The sequence below is a fragment of the Prionailurus viverrinus genome, unplaced genomic scaffold, assembly GCF_022837055.1.
Source record: "Prionailurus viverrinus isolate Anna unplaced genomic scaffold, UM_Priviv_1.0 scaffold_38, whole genome shotgun sequence".
Taxonomy (NCBI): Eukaryota; Metazoa; Chordata; class Mammalia; order Carnivora; family Felidae; genus Prionailurus; species Prionailurus viverrinus.
In genome coordinates this window covers 2,749,205-2,767,199 of record NW_025927606.1, presented here as the reverse complement: position 1 = coordinate 2,767,199, position 17,995 = coordinate 2,749,205, and the positions used below count along the sequence as shown (strand labels likewise).

At 50.4% G+C, this 17,995-nt stretch overlaps 1 protein-coding gene across 6 annotated transcripts in view; it reads right to left on the bottom strand.

Annotated features, from left to right (window-relative positions):
* Positions 1 to 17,995, bottom strand: part of BANP (BTG3 associated nuclear protein) — a 118,975-nt gene that overhangs the window by 89,829 nt on the left and 11,151 nt on the right. For 2 of the 6 annotated variants that reach the window (XM_047846125.1, XM_047846129.1), the window contains exons 1-2: positions 2,163 to 4,212; positions 1,621 to 1,759 (exon numbers count right to left, since the gene is read on the bottom strand). In XM_047846125.1, the coding sequence (XP_047702081.1) occupies positions 1,621 to 1,690 (70 nt within the window). In that variant the 5' untranslated portion in view covers positions 1,691 to 1,759; positions 2,163 to 4,212. Of the gene's footprint in view, positions 1 to 1,620; positions 1,760 to 2,162; positions 4,213 to 17,995 lie in introns of those variants that run through there. The other 4 variants (XM_047846128.1, XM_047846130.1, XM_047846127.1 and 1 more) reach the window with 2 other exon arrangements.

The window sequence follows — 17,995 nt, the reverse complement described above, 5'->3', positions numbered from 1 at the left end:
CAATGTGTGTTTTCTAAAGAAACTGTCATTCACCTACCAAAATATGAAGACATTTTTAAAAGTGTTCTACAGTGATAGCGCTTCTGTTTTTCTTAGCTCAGTGGCATCTAAGGTGTGGTGCTAATGAGGCCAAGGTTCCAAGTTCCAGCTCTAAACAAACAGACTAACTTTCACAGACAAAAACTGTGGTCACACAGCTGCACTCACAGACCGTAACTTTGTTCAGTGACCTGCCAGGCTCTTGATCTCGCCAGCCAGCAGGTGACAGTGGTTTTTACAAACAAATCAGAAGCAAACTAAGAGGAAAAGCACAGCATCCCTCAAAAGAGGACCTCTATTTCTTTGTGACTGCTCACGTGATTCTAAAATCATTTATACTACCCTCTCCCTTCCAGAGCAGAGCTAAGTTCCAAATGAAGTTTTTTCAATTAACATATCAAACAGATCACAAAAGATAGACGTCTTCCTACTTCTTATGAGATTTCTGAAAATTCTCTTTTCTGTGGGGGAAAAAAAAAGTCAGCCTTTCAATTCTATTATTCCAAAAAGAATAACCAGGCAACTAAAACACTCAGTGATTGTATCGTATGCACTTCTCATTTCAAACTTTAAAAAAAAAAAAAAGAGGGGGAGGAATTTACTAAGAAATCTTCTAAAACAAATGTGTACACAAAGCTTTTCATAGATGAAATTCCTAAAATGTAGGGTTTCTTTTATACACAGTCTGCTCAAGACAAATATTTAAAGTTTCAAAGTAGATGTGTGCTTTTAACATCATTAAGAAAAATTACCAGCCTTAAACAAAAATACAGAGAAAAAGTCATTCTCACACACAGTCAATGACAGAATAACTGAATAAAACATTACTGCGAGGGGCACCTGGGTGGCTCAGTCGTGAAGCGTCTGACTGGCTGAGGCCACGATCTGATGGTGTGCTTATGAGGTCAAGCCCGTGTCGGGCTCTGTGCTGACAGCTCAGAACCTGGAGCCTGCTTGGGATCCTGTCTCCCTCTCGCTCTGACCACCCCCAACTCTCTCAAAAATAAACGTTAAAGAGAAAAAACCCACTATTGGAAATGGGATTATTAATCATGCAAATAAACCAGTTGAGTGTTTAAAAAAAAAATTATTTAAAAAAAAAAGTGAAAACTTTTCCGGGAAATCTGTTAGCGTCGTGTCAAAAGTTTGAACATACACAGCAGTTCTACTTCTGGGAACTTACCCTACAAACACATCTGCGAAGATACACAGGCAAGGGTCCTGACTACCAGGGTGTGGTGCAGACAAGGTCAGTGGCGTCTGCAGGGAAGAGGCCCATCGGTCGGGGCACACGCGAAGCAGACCTGTGCGCTCCCGCCAAGCATGGTTTCCAAGGCGCACTACAGTCCGGGGGGAAGCTGTGGAACCCCAAGGGTCACAGGACCACCGTGGGCAGGGGAGGAAGGTGGCTTCCCCCTGGGATGGACGGCCACGGGGCCGACGTTCCGGCTCCCCGTGGTTAGCGCGTGCATCGCCTTTGCTCTTGCTTTACTTCTCAAAGGAAAGAAAACTTCTGGAAGTGCTTCTGGACTTCTGAGGGACAGAGAGAATAAGAATGTGAGCTGCCCCCCAGCTCCCTACCTGGGTGACCAGGACTCAGGTCTTCCACGGCAATCTGCACCACGTCCGCCAGATCCTGTTCTGACATCATCCAGAGCGAGAGGAGGGTGGCCGGCGAGTGGGCAGGAGTCAGACTCGCGCAGGACTGCGTCTCTGCCACCTACAGAAGCGAGACAGACAGGGACAGGGAGATCACACGGTGACCTGTGACGTGAGGCTGACCGCCAGCCTCGTGGCTCCCAGATCACATCCGGTGCCGTGCTGTTTGATCAGGCCACTCCTCGCTTCAGACCACCAAAAGGGAGTGCTCTCGGAGAAGCGAGCGGCAGTTCAGAAACCCTGCTCATCCTCACCGCCAGACCGGCCCTGCCCCACAGCCTCCCGCTTCCTGCTTCCTCGGTCCACTCCGCGCACCAGCCTCCCCCACTCGGCCTCCCGTGACGGCCTGAGCACGGACCGTGCCGTCCGCCGGCCCGGAGTCTCGGCGGCCCCCGCCCGGCCGGCCCATCCTGCCGCACACGCGGCACCGCCCGGTACCGCGCTGCCCTGCCTCCCGCTTTTACCTGAACGGGCCCTTCTCCCCAGGGCGGTCGCTCCCATAATCCGTTTCTGCGGCTCGAGGCACCATCCCGCTAAGCGCCTCTGCTGTGCTTTCCTTTGGCTTCCAGAGCAGACCCAAACCACAGCACCGCCCTGCTACCGTGGCCTGGGAGCACCATCGTCCTTTTCCCCAAGCGCCCTCACGGGCAGGGGTTGGAACTGTCATCCCTGAGCCAAAAACCATGTCTGGAACAGTCAGTTACTTTCTTCTTGCTCCTGAAACACTCTGATTAGGCCAAGAGAGACCTTATCTTCCAAAACAAAAATGAGGCCATGTCGTGTCAGATGTGGTCTATCAACACACGGATCTAAACATACTACGTAAAAATGGGACATCCTGGAGAAGTCAGGAATCAACGTCACCGTGATATTTTATCTTACGTGTTTTGTTTTAATTATTTGTGGTAAATGTTTACAAAATAAATCATGTATCGATCTGTCCCCAACTAGACTATGCCCTCAACTCTACAGCTGTGTTCCTTTTGGCACTAAGTGCTCCCAGCCCCCAGTCAACACTCCTGTGGGGCAGGAGGAGTCAAATTAAAGTTTTCAGATCACCCGCTTTCAGCTACGGGTCTAGCGACAACTCCTGTTAACGAATAAGTTCCAAGAGGCATAAAGTTCTAAATTCTCACATCCTGTGAATAGAGTGGCTCCTCTTCCCCTTCTTCCAGATTTAAATTCTACATAATTTCTTAGAGAAAACAATTATAAAAAGGAGAAACCAATCTCCTGCCTTAAATCTCCCTTTTCTTTTTTCTTTCGGTGAGTGCAGGGGGTAGGGACAGTATGGGGGTGGGGACGGGCAGAGCAGAGAGAGAGAGAGAGAGAGGGAGAGAGAGAATCCCAAGCAGGCTCCAAGCTGAGTGCAGAGCCTGATTCGGGACTTGATCTCACGAGCCACGAGATCATGACCTGAGCAGAAGTCAAGAGTCAGATGCTTCACCAATTGGGCCGCCCAGGCGCCCCTTAAATCTTCCTTTATGGAGTATGTGCAACATTTCTACGTAAATGCATGATCAAATGTATAACCGGTAAACTTGCAAAGGTGCTTCTATTCCCAGTTGATACACCTGACTCAACAGTGAACAAGGTGTCTATGCACCAAAGGAGAAACTGATGACAAGCGCCAGGGAGGGAAAAAGAGGCCTCAAGGTACTGTGACAGAACCCTTTAAGAGTCCAACTACGAAAAGACAGCAGTGACGAAGATTTTTAACCTTTCCGTGTCCCGCCATAAAAACACACGAGCAAGTAGGATAGCAAAACCAAAACCCAGACCCATGTCTATAACAAGATTGAGTGATGAGGTATTCCTAATGAACCCCAAAATACCAGCAAGTGGGGACAAATCACGGACAGCTACAGGATCGCCATGGTGGGAGCAGGTACAAAGCAGGAAGCAGAGAGAAGCAATGGGACAGGGTGACAAAAGCAGCTGAAACCAGGCGGTGAGCAAAGTCCAATGGCAGACAGCCGCAAAGGGCTTTGCGGGAGCTTCTAGAAGGCCTAGACAGTCTGGGCCCCATGAACTCTCAAGGCTCACTACCCAAAGCTCCCTTCTAGGCTAAATACCCTAGAGAGAAACAACTGGAAATAGAATACCAAATGTACAGGACAGAGAAAATAGAGACTGAGAGAAATGCAAGTCTGGTTGAAGATGAGAGAGAAAGGTGTACCCGGCTGGCTACATCAGTGGTACGTGCTCTGAGTAGTGAGTTCGAGCCCCATGTTGGGTACAGAGCTAACTTAAAAAAAAAGAAAGTGGGAGAAAAAAAACAGAGCCAGGAGAGCTCAGAAAATGAGTTACTGTGTCTTTTAAAACTTTCTAACATCAATAGAATGTACAGCCTAGAACACGGAAATTAGAGATAACTATTCTAAATCCTGCCTCCCTTCTAAATATCCAGGCAAATTAATTCCACATGAAAATGAACAACAGAAAATACTGAAGTCCAATCTCATGCAAAGATTATATGTTTTAAAAGAGACTAAAGGAGCACTTGGGTGGCTCGGTCAGTTAAGCGTCCAACTTCAGCTCAGGTCATGATCTCACGGTTCGTGGGTTCAGGCCCCGCGTCAGGCTCCGTGCCGACAGCTCGGAGCCTGGAACCTGCTTCGGATTCTGTGTCTCCCTCTCTCTCTGCCCCTCTCCCACTCACACTCTGTGTGTCTCTCTCAAAAATAAACATTAAAAAAATTTTTTTAATAAAAAAATAGAAAAAGAGACTAAGGAGGAAAATAATAGCACTACAGACCATGAAAGCATGTGTAAAGCCATGTCCTTGAAAGAGATGAAACCCAACCCTAGTATTCCAAAACAAGCTGAACTACACAGAGGGAGCGGGTTATCATTAGCCGCTAAGCCAGCATTACAGATGTGCACAAGTGAGGGGACAGGACGCAGGAGGGAAGTGAGAAGGCGCCCAGGAGCACATAAACACGGTAAACTGTGCCTTAAGAAAAATGAAATGAGAAAAAGGGGCAAATTGGAAGAATGAGAACGAAATGAAGGAAGAGTTCAAGAATGAGGAGCACAGATGACGGGCAGACAAGGCCCCGTGGACGTGGAGAGCAAGGCTCTAATGACGAAAACCAAAGCAAAGTCCAAGGAAACAGAGCACTCAAAAGTGTAAATCAAGAAAACTCTTCAGAAGGGGGAAAGTTTAAAACTACTTATGAAAAAGGGGCGCCTGGGTGGCGCAGTCGGTTAAGCGTCCGACTTCAGCCAGGTCACGATCTCGCGGTCCGTGAGTTCGAGCCCCGCGTCAGGCTCTGGGCTGATGGCTCGGAGCCTGGAGCCTGTTTCCGATTCTGTGTCTCCCTCTCTCTCTGCCCCTCCCCCGTTCATGCTCTGTCTCTCTCTGTCCCAAAAATAAATAAACGTTGAAAAAAAAAAATTAAAAAAAAAAAAAAAAAACCTACTTATGAAAAAGACACACCACAAACCTCGGTGCGGGAGCGGGGGGGACGAATCAATCCCAAGACACGTGCTAATAAAAATTTTTAAAAAAAATTCCTTTACACATCCAGGCAAAAACACCAGGTGACTTAAAATGGGCAAAAACGGATGATCAGATACAACAGAAAAACGTAGATTAACATGTCTAAGATACTCGAAGAAAGAAATGTGAGCCAAGAATTTTATATCCAGACAGAATGACTTTCAAGCGTGAAGGCAGCAAACATTTGTCACCCGCTAGCTCTCAGAGAAGGGCGTTCCCATCAACCCTTCCTGAAAAAGCTGCTAGAAAACAAAGCTCAGAAAACTCAAGTCACTTGAGGAGACAACACGCACACTGGTTGGGGGTGAGCACTGTGCGTTTACAAGCAGAACTAAGACTAAGTGAAGAATATAAAGGAGAGAGCACCATCCACAATGGCTACACGCTCCGTGACACACATACGACTGTTCACAATGGGGAAAAACATTGGGAGAACATACACAGAAAAAGGCCGACGATCTCCCATGACCACGTTGAGTGGGAGCACTGGCGTTCCCTTCTGAGAACGTTCGTGTGCGGATGAGTACTTCTGGGACAGTCCAGGTCGATCATTCTTCGTGTCCTTGAGAATCAGGACAAGCAGACCTGTGCCAAGATCTACGTACCCAAAAACCCAAAACAAAACAACACAACCAAGGCGTGGTTCTAGAGGCAAAAGGGTGGACGCAGCCTACACGTACACCAACAGGGAGTTAAAACAGGGCCCACGAGGCCACACGACGGGACGCCAAGTGGCTGTGTGAAAGAGCCAGGCAGGTGTCTCCCAGAAACCACACCCAAGACACAGAATTATATGAATATAAGCGGGGCAGAAAGTGTATAGCATGCTTTTTTTTTGAAAAGAAGTATGCTGCATATGCACAGACTATTTGCACAGATGATTCCTGGGACATAAGAGGGAGAGAAAATTATTTTTCCCTTTTCACGCTCTTACAATATTTGCATTTTTATCCTGCGCATGTGTCGCCTTCTCAGAAATAAAACTGGCCAGCTAAACACATGGGCGTAAACTGCTGGGGAAATCCTCAATTCCAGCGTCCGTCCCAGAGCGCGCTGCCTGGGCACTGGAGGGCGTGTCCCTCCCTGGGAGCGGGGGTCGCACGCACGGCAACCGCTCCGAGGAGGCGCCACGGCGAACCCGGCGGACCCAGGAGGGCCCGTCAGGCCTGACGCGGGGTAGAGAACAGATGTCTGCTGACTCCGTGTCCTCCAAAGATGACCCCTAAGTACAGATTCACTGGCAGTCAGTCTGAAGATCGGGGCTACTCAGGCCGCAAACTTGGTCGCCTTCTGTCCAAATTAAGAGCCCAAGCAAAGATTATTAAAGGGTACAGTGAGCTGTTTCCTGAAGGCAGTGGTCCTCGGGGACAAAATACCACCCAATCAACCTTTGACCTGGTGGATTTAAAATGTTTTGGGGTCACAGATTGCTTTCAAAATGTAAACAAAACAAAACAAAACAAAACAAAACAAAACAAAACAAAAAACTGTAGACCCTTTTCCAGGAAAAAAGCACGACAGACAAAATTCTGCCAAGTTTCAGAGCTTCACAAACACCAGGAAGGGCTGCCTATCTCAGCCGCCCTTCTCCTGATGCTCAGTGGAGGAACCCGAATTTACTGGGCCACGCGGCCGCCAGACCACTCCCCCCACCAGCCGCTCCTGCAGCCTAGTGACCAGGCCTGGCCGAGGGGGTGTACGTGCAGACGCAGGGCAGCTGCCAGGACGCCTCGTTGAGGACACCTGGTGTGTGGCCACAGACATCCTGTTTTCCTGCTGCTGGACTATAGGGATGAGGACGGGACAGAAGGAACCAGAACAGCGGAGCAAAGGACAAGACGGACGCTGCCACATGTCCCTGGACTGCCGGCCTCAGACTTCCTTATCAGAAAGGAAAATAGCCAACCACCTGCTCTGAAACAGCGTATTCTGGGATCTGTAATGCACAGCCAGGCTTGACCTAAGTGTTGCGCACCGAAGCCGTTCGCGACGGCCCTGGGCTCAGAGGCTCCAGGTTAAACTAGCTGTCTCATAAAAGGCTAATGGAAAGTTTTCAAACGCCCAGTTCAAGCTTTTTCCTGGCCTCTAACAGTTCCGCGAGCAGCTGAGGAAAATACTCCAAACTCTCCATAAAATCCTGCATCCCAACGTCTTCCAAATGAGGACACCACACGTTATCCAAGTTGTTTACTCAAAATGGTTCTGTTGCCAGGACAGAGTCACTTAAAATTCTGCTAACAGGGAAGGTTTGAATAGAAAAAACTAGGGCAAGAAGCCCAAGAAAACTGGAACAGAGCGATACATGCGGTTGCCATTTTGGCAAATTAAATTTACCATTTCTCAGAAGTCCTGGAGACAGTCCAGTCTTAACATAATAAAGCAGCTGGACTGAGATTAATGTACAACAATGTCTCTGATGGCAACGACTAGTCAGAACCTTAGCAAGCCCATGAAGACAGCGTCTTCCCTGGGGCACAGGAAGGAGAACCCACCGACCACGATCAACGACCTAAGCGCCTGAACTTCGGGGACCGAGAAAAGAAGTGACGGCAGGCAGGCCGTCCCGTCAACCGCTGCACTTGTTAATGGGAATGACACTGCTTCAATCACACGGACCAAAATGGAAAGATCCCCAGAACACAACGCCAACGGAAAGGAATATAAGAGGAAAATCGCCCAACAGCATGTATACAATCCCAGTTCGGCTTTCTAACAAGTGCGCGCGCACGCGCGTGCACGCACGTATGTGTGTGTGCCCATGCGTGTGTGGTCACATGTCTGTGTGTGTAATGCACACGAGAGGCCTGGAGTGATCACGGTGGACCTGCTGGTACCCGTGAGGGAGGGAGGGTGTAGATGACACGGGCTCGCTTCATCCTCTGTCCTTCCCGAGGGCGGAGCTTTCTATAGGCACGTTATGACGATCACCGTGAAATGCTTTCTCTGCGACAGAACAGTACGTGGCCAAGGCCCACGGCATCAAATCCCGACAAACACGAGGGAGCCACCTCAGCCTGCAGGGAAGCGGCATCGGGGACGGTCCTCGCCATCCTTTTTCCTCTCCCTTCCAAGTCCCGCCCCTCCTCGCCTGGGCTCGGCGGGCCACCTGGCCACCTCCCCCAGGGCTTCCCTGTGGCTCCGTGGGCACCCCCCCCACTCCTGCCCCCACACACGCCGTGCCCTCCTCACAGCCCCTCCACAACAGCTCTGGGCTCACTCCCAGAGCTACTCCCCCACCCCCCCATCTCCGTTGCTCTGCTCCCCTCCAGAGCACAGCCCCCAAGTTGCTGCCTAGACTTGCTGTCTTCATCCCCTCTAGAACCCAGACCAGCGGTCCCCTCTCCCCCCCCCCCCCCCCCCCCCAGCCAACCGCCCAGGTGGGTCCTGTGCTCCTCGCCCGCAGCACCTGCACGGGCTCTGTCCCGCCTCCTCCACGCGTCTCCTAGCCTTCCCTTCCCTCTGTGGAGGTCGGGGTCAGAGGGAATGCCCGGCTGGGGGAAAGGCCTTTCTCGGTCCTTCTGGAACACCATCTGCATGCTGATGGCGCAGGCTCACCCTTCAGCTCAGACCTCTCAGGTGAACTCCAGACCCACGAAGCAAACAGCCTCCCGACACCACCCCTGGGAGTCCAGTCTCGACTTCGACGTGCCCAAACCGCACTAGACCCCCACCCCACAACCGCCCTGCTCCTCCCAGACCTTCCCTGTCAAAACCTCCAGTCCTCGGTTCTTGTCCCTCTTAGAGCCACTCTGTGGGCAAGTGTCTGGCTTCCTGCGCGCTGGCCTCGTCACCTCACATCTAGATTTGTGTGCTGGCCTCTGCGTGGGTCTCCCCGCTCCGTCTTTGCCCCGTAACTGTTCCCAATACCCAGTGAAAAAGCTACCTGGACTGCGTGAAAACACATGTCAAACTATGCCCCTTACCTGTTCAAAGTCCACCAAAGCCTTCCTGCCAACTCAAGTGCTTGCTGGAGTGCCAGCCAACACCCTCCGGGGCCCGTCGGGCTCTCCCCACTGCTGCTTACGGGTCCGTGTCCAAGGTGGCCTCCCCACTCAGCAGGCACCCGTTCAGCTCAGGGCCCCGGCACTCCAACACCTGCCCGCCCCTACCCAACGCCATCTTCCCAGAGACACTGAATTACACCCACTCAAAACCCACCCCCAGCACCCGCCTCCCTGCTCCCCTCTCCCGCTTCGGTGCAAAGCACCGATGGTCCACCTCACTACGTGTGCTAAATACTTACTTCGTCTGACACCTGTCTCCCCTACTGGAAGATGAGCCCCACTGGGGCAGGAAGTTCCATCACTCTGCCCCCTGCCTAGCAGAGGCAGCACACTGGAACGCTACGAGCCCACTGTGGGGTTACGTGCCAACGCACAACTGGGAAGGTCAGCATTTCCACTAAAACACCACGGAGTAAGCTCTTCAAAGTACTGCCTTTGTGTCTTGATTTCAATAAGGACTCAGTAGGAAGAGCCTGCAATTATCGATCTGGTGGTCATGAGTTCAAGCCCCACGGTGCGTGTACAGATTGCTAAAACAAGAAATAAACTTCAAAAAATAAAAGAAAATCAAAAAGGACTAGACCACAATGGAGTCATGAGTCTGTTTAGTTTACGACGGCCAACTTCATACGAATGGCGCGCTCAGTCGTTAACAATGAAAGTATGACAAGCCGCTCATCACTTGTCAACAGCAGACACGAGCAGCCGTTCCATCAGCTGAAATACAGAACTGCACATTTATTTTTAATTTTGCTAACTTTTAAATATTTCGGATCCCCATAAAATAAAACCACAAGGCCATTAAAACAGGCGTAAGAGACAAACTACTGTATTTGAGCACACACACAACTTTGCTTTAGCAGTAACAGCTAAAAAATAAAATGCTACAGGCGATCGGCTCTCGTTCCGTGAAAAAACACAGCAAGAAAAAACCACCAAATAAAGCCTCCCTGTGTTGACACAAGGACCTTCCCAGTCACTGCGGGAACAACACATGAGTTGTCTCACTAGGGATGTCACACGTACGGGATTTATTTTCTCATCAGTTGTTTTAGGGCAGAAATTGTTCACAGAGCCGTTTCCGACATTAACCCTCGAGCGAAGCCTTGATGCTGAGTGTGATTTGGATGAAGTTGTTTCCGCACAGCCTCCCTGGGCAGCGACCTGACTCCGGCTACTACAATTATTTACCAGCCATCAGAAGCACGCAGAGGGGCCAGTCTAAAGAGACACAGTCAGCAGAGGCCCCTACCTTGCAGGCCCTTGAGGTCTAGGGACGAGGACACGAACTGAGGGTTGGGAGCGTCCCGGGACAAATACATGACAGTCTCAGGACTCCAGGACACGACACAGACGCTTGGGACCAGACAGCAGTGCGGGGGAGGACCGCTGCCGCCCCAGCCCGCAGCCGGCCCAGCCGCCACCTGTCACCCCGCATGGCTCCTGTTGGAGGCTTCGAACGCACGTGAGCAGGAATGTCAAGCCCACCACGCCATCAAAACCACAACAGGGATTTCCATCCCCACGGAAGGACGTGGCTAAGCAGCACTCGAGGCTAAATCTCCAGAAACAGGGAAACCTCCAGGAAACTGAAATCATTCCATTTAGTCAAATCCTTTTGGATGGAAGTAGTACAGTAATTAAATAATTAAAAGCTGGTCTGCGGCAAGCAAAAAAAAAAAATCAGTATTTATTAAGCTGAGATATGTGGAAAAAACTCTGCTCGCTTCCTTTTTTCCTCCGAAATCCGTGCAGGCAAAGGACGAACTGGGGAGGAAAGGGACATAGTTCCATAAAAGGTCAGGGGCCAGATAAACAAGGACACCGGGAAGCAGGAAATCTTTCTTCCCAAGGTTTTCACTTCTTGGGAAAACCCAGCCCACTGCCCCTCGTCTAAGACAGCCCCCGAAATGTGTTTACATTTAAAATGAGACAAAGAAGGCCAATTAAGCCTCAGATAGCAGATCCTTCCCCGTAAGGTTAATATGTTTGGCTAAACGTGCCACTTTCACTCTTCCTTTCCAAAAACTACAGACCTCCTCAAACATCAACCACGACACACGAAGGAGAGGTGGCTGGATTCCAGCCGCTCCCACAGCCCCCACGGCCCTAGTTCACACGCGCACAGCACCCAGGACCCCCTTTACCGCCTTAAAGTTAGTGAGGCCCCCAAAGAGTTAATGCTTGTATGGGTGTATCTATCAGTAGTTACCATATTTGAAATTAGAACAGAAAATGTTTGAATATTTCTTTATTCGTTTGAAAATTGTAAAAATCAACATATTCCACGTTAACATACAAGATAGTTTCCAAGACAACAGCAGCAGCAAAATCTTAGCAAGAAGAGGGCCACGGAGTGGCATATTCACAAATCTGTCTAATGTCAGACTCACTGGGAAGCAGCTGGATCGCCCCACGCACATCAGCTCCCAATCTGCTGCCCTAGAACGAACCATCCTGGTTGACACACATGAAGAAAATTCACCCTCACGCAGAGTGCTGCGGGGACAGTATTTTACCAGCCTTTTCCAGCACCTGTGGATATTCTTTCTTAATCCAACAGCAAAACTCAACTGGTGTTTTATTTTTCTAAAGTCATGTTGCATTGAAACCCTATGAGTGAACATTTTACTTTATTGTTTCAAAATTCATTGGTCTGGGGGCGCCTGGGGGGCTCAGTTGGTTAAGCGTCCGGCTTTGGCTCAGGTCATGACCTCACAGTCTGTGGGTTTGAGCCCCGCATCGGGCTCTGTGCTGACAGCTCGGAGCCTGGAACCTGCTTTGGATTCTGTGTCTCCCTCACTCTCTGCCCCTCCCCCGCTCACACTCTGTCTCTCTCTCAAAAATTAAACATTAAAAATTTTTAAAAACAAAAAATAAAGTTTCGTATAAAATAAAATAAAATAAAATAAAATAAAATAAAATAAAATAAAATAAAAATAAAATCCATTGGTCTGTCTTGCACTTTCAATGGATCTTTTACCCAAGTGCAACTTTATAACATCACACACGGAACATTCCAGGTGTAGTTTATCATGTATTACCAAAAGCATCACATTCACTAACACTGATATCAGAAATACCTTTAAGTACTGAGAAGCTATCAGGATCTCGATGACAGATACACACTTCCCAAAATTCCTATTCCACTTGAAAGTGCAAATTTTCTCACCAGTAATGGTGCCACAGTGGCTTTCCTTGAAGCAACAGGCTAACTTAATTCATTCAGTTAAGGGGCGCCCGGATGGCTCAGCGGGTTAAGCATCTGACTTCGGCTCAGGTCACGATCTCACAGCTTGTGAGTTAGAGCCCCGCATTGGGCTCTGTGCTGACAGCTCAGAGCCTGGAGCCTGAAGTCTGCGTCGGATTCTGTGTCTCCCTCTCTCTCTGCCCCTCCCCTGCACACAATCTGTCTCTCTCTCAAAAAATAAACAAACGTTAAAAAAAAAATTTAAAAAAAAAACTCATTAAGAAATACCCTCGGGGCACCTAGGTGGCTTAGTCATGAGTATCTGACTTCAGCTCAGGTCATGATCTTGCGGTTCATGAGTTTGAGTCCCGCGTTGGGATCCTCTGTCCCGCCTCCCCCCTCCCTCTCTCTCTAACATTGAAAAAAAAAATGCCCAGTTTGTTAGCTGTTCTTTTACATGGTCCATGAGAAAACACAGCTAGTTGAGCTAGTAACACAAGTGCAGAAGGGGTGTCTCCAAGGCAGGGCTCCGAATCCGAAACACCGCAGAAGAACTTTCCATAACCTTCCTGTGTTGTCATACTGAGAATGAAACAGAGGGGTACTCGAGGGCTGAGACTTAATAAAATGAATTTGACTGCTTCCTCAGGGACATTCTTAGGTGAAAATGGCTGTTTTTAATTGCATGGCAGTGAAGAAAACAAGGACCCAGCTGCGGCCGGGGGCTTGGCTTCTGTCAGGCCCAGGCCGCGGCCACTTTGCCACATCAACCCTGCACCATCGGTGCAAGTGTCAACCCACAAAAAAGACAAATGACCTCTTAGGATCATTATGAAAACCATTTTGACCTCACAGAGCCCCCGGCAAGGTCTCAAGTCACCCATGTGGCTCCTTGGACCACACTCTGACAAACAGTGCTTTCAGATATCATAGCTCCAGAAAGAAAGCAGAAGAACCATGTATGACCTAAAGTGAACTTCAGATGTCTGCTATAAAATATAAACCATGAGTGCAATTACAAGCAACTCTCACCTGATTTACCAACTGCCAATGATAAACGGAAAAACACTCCAGAAGCCTGTATGTGTCTTGCCATAAAAATTTTGGTGCTTACATTACTGCATCCATATTTTACTTCCTCCTTGGTAGCTATAAATTGTTCACACTGTCAAGGATTTACCCCAACAACACACAATACTACCTCTGCCAGAGACGCGGGAGTGTGAGAATGTACGACGGATTGCAGGCCTGAGAGCCGTCGCCTCATTTCTTAGTCCTGGGAGGAATTTCAGCGAGTGTCTGCGAACTCTTATACGCGGCAGCAAGTGATCTCGCACTCATTCACTGATCCTTCAAAAAATAATCACTAGGCACTGTGCTAAACAGCCACTCCAAGAGAAGAGAGCAGTAACTACACGTGACAAATGGGCTCCCCCTGGATCTCCCGCTTAGCGAGCGCTAAGAACAGGCCTAGGCAGGGGTGCACCGATGAGGCATCTCCCCCAGCCCCAGTGGAGACCTGAGGGAGTCGGCAGAGGCAGGAACGAAAGGGATACAGGTACAGGTCTACTGGCCGGAACCCCTGAAAAGTCCACAGCATAAAAGTAGGAGAGGCCTGCTCTCAATTAACCAAGACAAAGAGACCTGTCAGATGCAGTGAGGTCTTGGGGGAGGCAGGGGGTCATTAGCCACAAACAAATTTCAGGGGACATTTATATGGGCAGTGTCGGGGTGCCTGGGTGGCTCAGTCGGTTGAGTGTCCGACTCGGGCTCAGGTCATGATCTCACGGTTTGTGAGTTCGAGCCCCACGTCGGGTTCTGTGCTGACGGCTCAGAGCCTGGCTCCTGCTTTGGATCCAGTGGTTCCCTCTCTCTCTGCCCCTCCCCCGCTCATGCTCTGTCTCTCTCTCTCTCTCTCTCTCTCTCTCTCTCTCTGAAAAACAAACATTCAAAAAAAATTTTTTTTAAATATATGGGCAGTATCTTCAGTGACACTGAATACTGTTCATTGTTTAGGTATGACTATATAAAGGAATGCCCTTGCTCTCAAGACATGAGCGCTCAAGCATTTAGGGGTGAAATATAGTGGTCTCTCTGCAACTTTTTTTTTAATTAAAAATTTTTAATGTTTATGTTTGAGAGAGAGAGAGAGAGAGAGCATGAGCATGAAAGAGGCAGAAAAAGAAGGAGACACAGAATCCAAAGCAGGCTCCAGGCTCTGAGCTGTCAGCAGAGAGCCCGATGCGGGGCTCAAACTCACAAACTGTGAGATCATGACCTGAGCCGAAGTCGGACACTTAACTAACTGAGCCACCCAGGCGCCCCTATGCAACTTACTTTCAAAAGCAGGAAAAAGAAAAAAAAAAAAAAAAAAAAATAGAGGGCTACCAAAATTACCAAAATGTGTCATTCTCACAATATTTCAAACTTTTTCGTTATTATTTGTTGCAGTGATCTGTGATCAATGATTATGACTCACTGAAAGCACAGACGATGGGTAGCATTTTTTAACCATAAAGTATTTATTTTCTATTTTTTTTGAGAGAGAGCGCGCGCACACACAAGTTGGGGAGGGGCAGAGGCAGAGAGAGAGAATCTTCAGCAGGCTCCACACTCAGTGCAGAGCCCCATGTGGGGCTCGATCTCAGGACCGTGAGATCACAACCTGAGCCAACATCAAGAGTCAAGACGCTTAACCCACTGAGCCCCCACAATAAAGTATGTTTTAATTAAGGTACGGACATTGTTTCTTAGACATACTGCCAGTGCACACAAGTCAACTACGGTACGGAGTAAACAAGTATTCGGGCCGGCAAACCCAGATCCCGACGTGACCGGCCGGCATTACCGCGGCACCCGCTCGACTGCGGTGGTCTGGAAGCCAGCCCACAGTGCGTCCGAGGTGTGCCTGCCCACGCGGATGCAGCACGGCCCAAACACTAACCCTCTGTGAACCCAGACGAAGGACACACACCTGTGTACTCACGGCACTCTTCCGGCACCTGCTCCCTAGGTTCCAGTTAGCGGACGTGGCACAGAACGGCTGATCGGAACATGCTCAGGCTGACGGGCCACGCCGTGCCTGGAGCCCCCCCCCCCCTCGCCGGACACAGCCCCACGTCGCGGCGCTGTGCGTTGCTGGCAGCGGGAGCAACCGGTAAAGGTAGCTAGAACGACCCATGCTATCGGCGCAGGGAGCTGATAAAAGGTCTTCAAACGAGTAAACGTTAGAAAAAACAAAAGCAAGACCCTGCAATCCACTCTGCTGCCCGCCACCTACCATCACATCCCTCCCGTGCCAAACTCCTAAAGCACACTCTGGAAGCCACCCGAGCGCATCCACAAACGAGGTCTCTTCCCTCTCCCTCTGAACCCCAAACAACGTGGTTCCCAACCTCACCGTCAGCTCTTCTCCAAGGGCCCAGACGGGAGCCTGGTATCCGTTCCTGACTGCCCTTCTGTACCACCCCTCCCAGGTCTCGTCTCCCTCTCTCCCGGCACCTCTGCCCTCCTGCGAAAGCTCCCCACCTTTCCCTGCAGAGCACACCCACCCCCCTGGGGCGCCACCGAGGCCCCTCCCGCCTCCCAGGAAGCAGCACCTGGGACGCTGGACAGACGGAAGGCATCATCTCCCAGGGCTGCCGGCAGGCTCACACTTCAATGACAGGGGGCGACCTCATCCCTCCCGAATCTGTCCCCCACCTTGCCCTCACGCCTCGTATTTCAAACACGCCACGGCCTGGGACAACAAAATCCACCCAACGCTTCCGCCGCTGACCTCTGCCCGAGCCAGTCCCCCACCCCCAAGCAGGCTGCTCGAGGAGGTACCGCCTCCAGGCGCCTCCCACAAAAGACCCCGCAGACAGTTGGGAGCTCTCGCTGCTGTTACCCTCACTCTCCGACCCTCACCAGACCCTAGGGCTTCTTCCCGCTTGCTGATTCTGACCCGACTTCCTCCCTCTTCCTCCTCCTCTCTCCCGCTGCACCTGGTCCGCCGGGGGGCCGCTCAGCTGGCCTCCCCCCAGTCCCTGCCTCTAGCCCCTCTGACATGCAGCATCGTCTCCCTGTGACACTCTGCGGTTGAGCCCACTGATCCGGCAGGCCAAGCGTCCCCTTGGTCCCTCCCGAAGCCACACGCGGCTGGGGCAGGAAGCCGGTCCTCCCTCATCCGCCCTGTAGGACGCTCTTCCAAGGAAGGTTCGTCCTCTCAGAGCCCGGCTCGAGCGCCTCGCACGGCCCTCCTCGGCTTCCCCTTCACCCAGGTTTCAAACCTCCCCCAGTCTGGCTCCAGCCTGCCTGCCCATACACGACCTCCTCTAATTCATCTGCCCCACAAACGCGTGCGAGGTCAAATACCTCCCCCCCCCCCCCCCGCCCTTGCCAGACAGCCCTCGAGCCAAGTCAAAAGAACAGTATTTTGTGACACAAAATCATATGAAACTCAACTTCAGCGTCCCCAAAGAAAGCCTTATCGGAACCTGGCCACACCCAGCTGTTTGCATGTTGTCTACAGCTGCTTTGGGGCTGGGAGGGCTCGTCCGGCGCTGAACCTCTCACTTTAGTATCAAACCACTGCAGTGTGCACCGGGCGGGAACCGCAAGGGCTGCGCTGGGCACGCGGGAGCCGCCCACAGGTACCGGTGAGCGAAGGGGTCCCGACGACCCTGTGAACACGCGATCCCGAACCTCGCGCCTCCAGTCCTCGGCCGGACAGCTACGTCAGTCCTTCAGCTACAGGACGGTACAAATCTTGGCTCGAATCATCTCATGGGGGACGAAAAGTCAAAAGGAAGCATTCACCACTTGGAGAATGCAGCTCTAAGGCGGACTCTCTCCTAAAAGTTGACCGACTTGAACCTCTGTCGTTTCGGTCAAGACAGACAACACTCAGAGGTGTGGAGATGGGGCAGACGGCACGGCCGAGTTTTGCCCCTCCAGAGAAGAAAGCCATGTTTCAAAGAGATATTCTACTGGTTTGATCATCTACTGGGCGATCACATACCTAAATCCAGCTGTGGCACAGTCTATGAGACTGAATTAAAGGTAAAATTAAACACTTAGAGTCCTTTTCCCATTGACGTATGTTCGTTCATACGAGAACTATTGGCCCTAAGATTGTAAGAACCCGTACCCGCTGCGAATTGCTTAAAATCATCTAACAGAATTTAAAATTCTCAATTAAGTATCATTAAGTAACAAACAGTACGCACACATCACAACACCGTGTAATAACAGAATCCATCGCCGTTTACAGCAAGGAGTGCGGGAGAAGTCACTTCCCTGGAGAGAACAAGAGGGTGTCTGAACCCTAAAAGCCTACATGGACGGCGGTCTGTGGCGTCCAGACCGGCCACTTCCTCACGGCAGAAACACAAAGGCCACTGTGGCTTCTCGAATCTACAAGACACGTGTACTTTACAAGCACGGCCAGGCTTTTTCTTAGCAAGTTTACTAATTTCGAATACCTCTGAGTTCCTGGCCTGGTTCTAAAATTCCGAGATTCTGTGATGTAAGTTTACCACAAACAAAATTGTGACTTTATGCACACTTCTGTCAGTGAAATCAGCACCATATGAGCTTGAGAAGCGTAAGAAGATG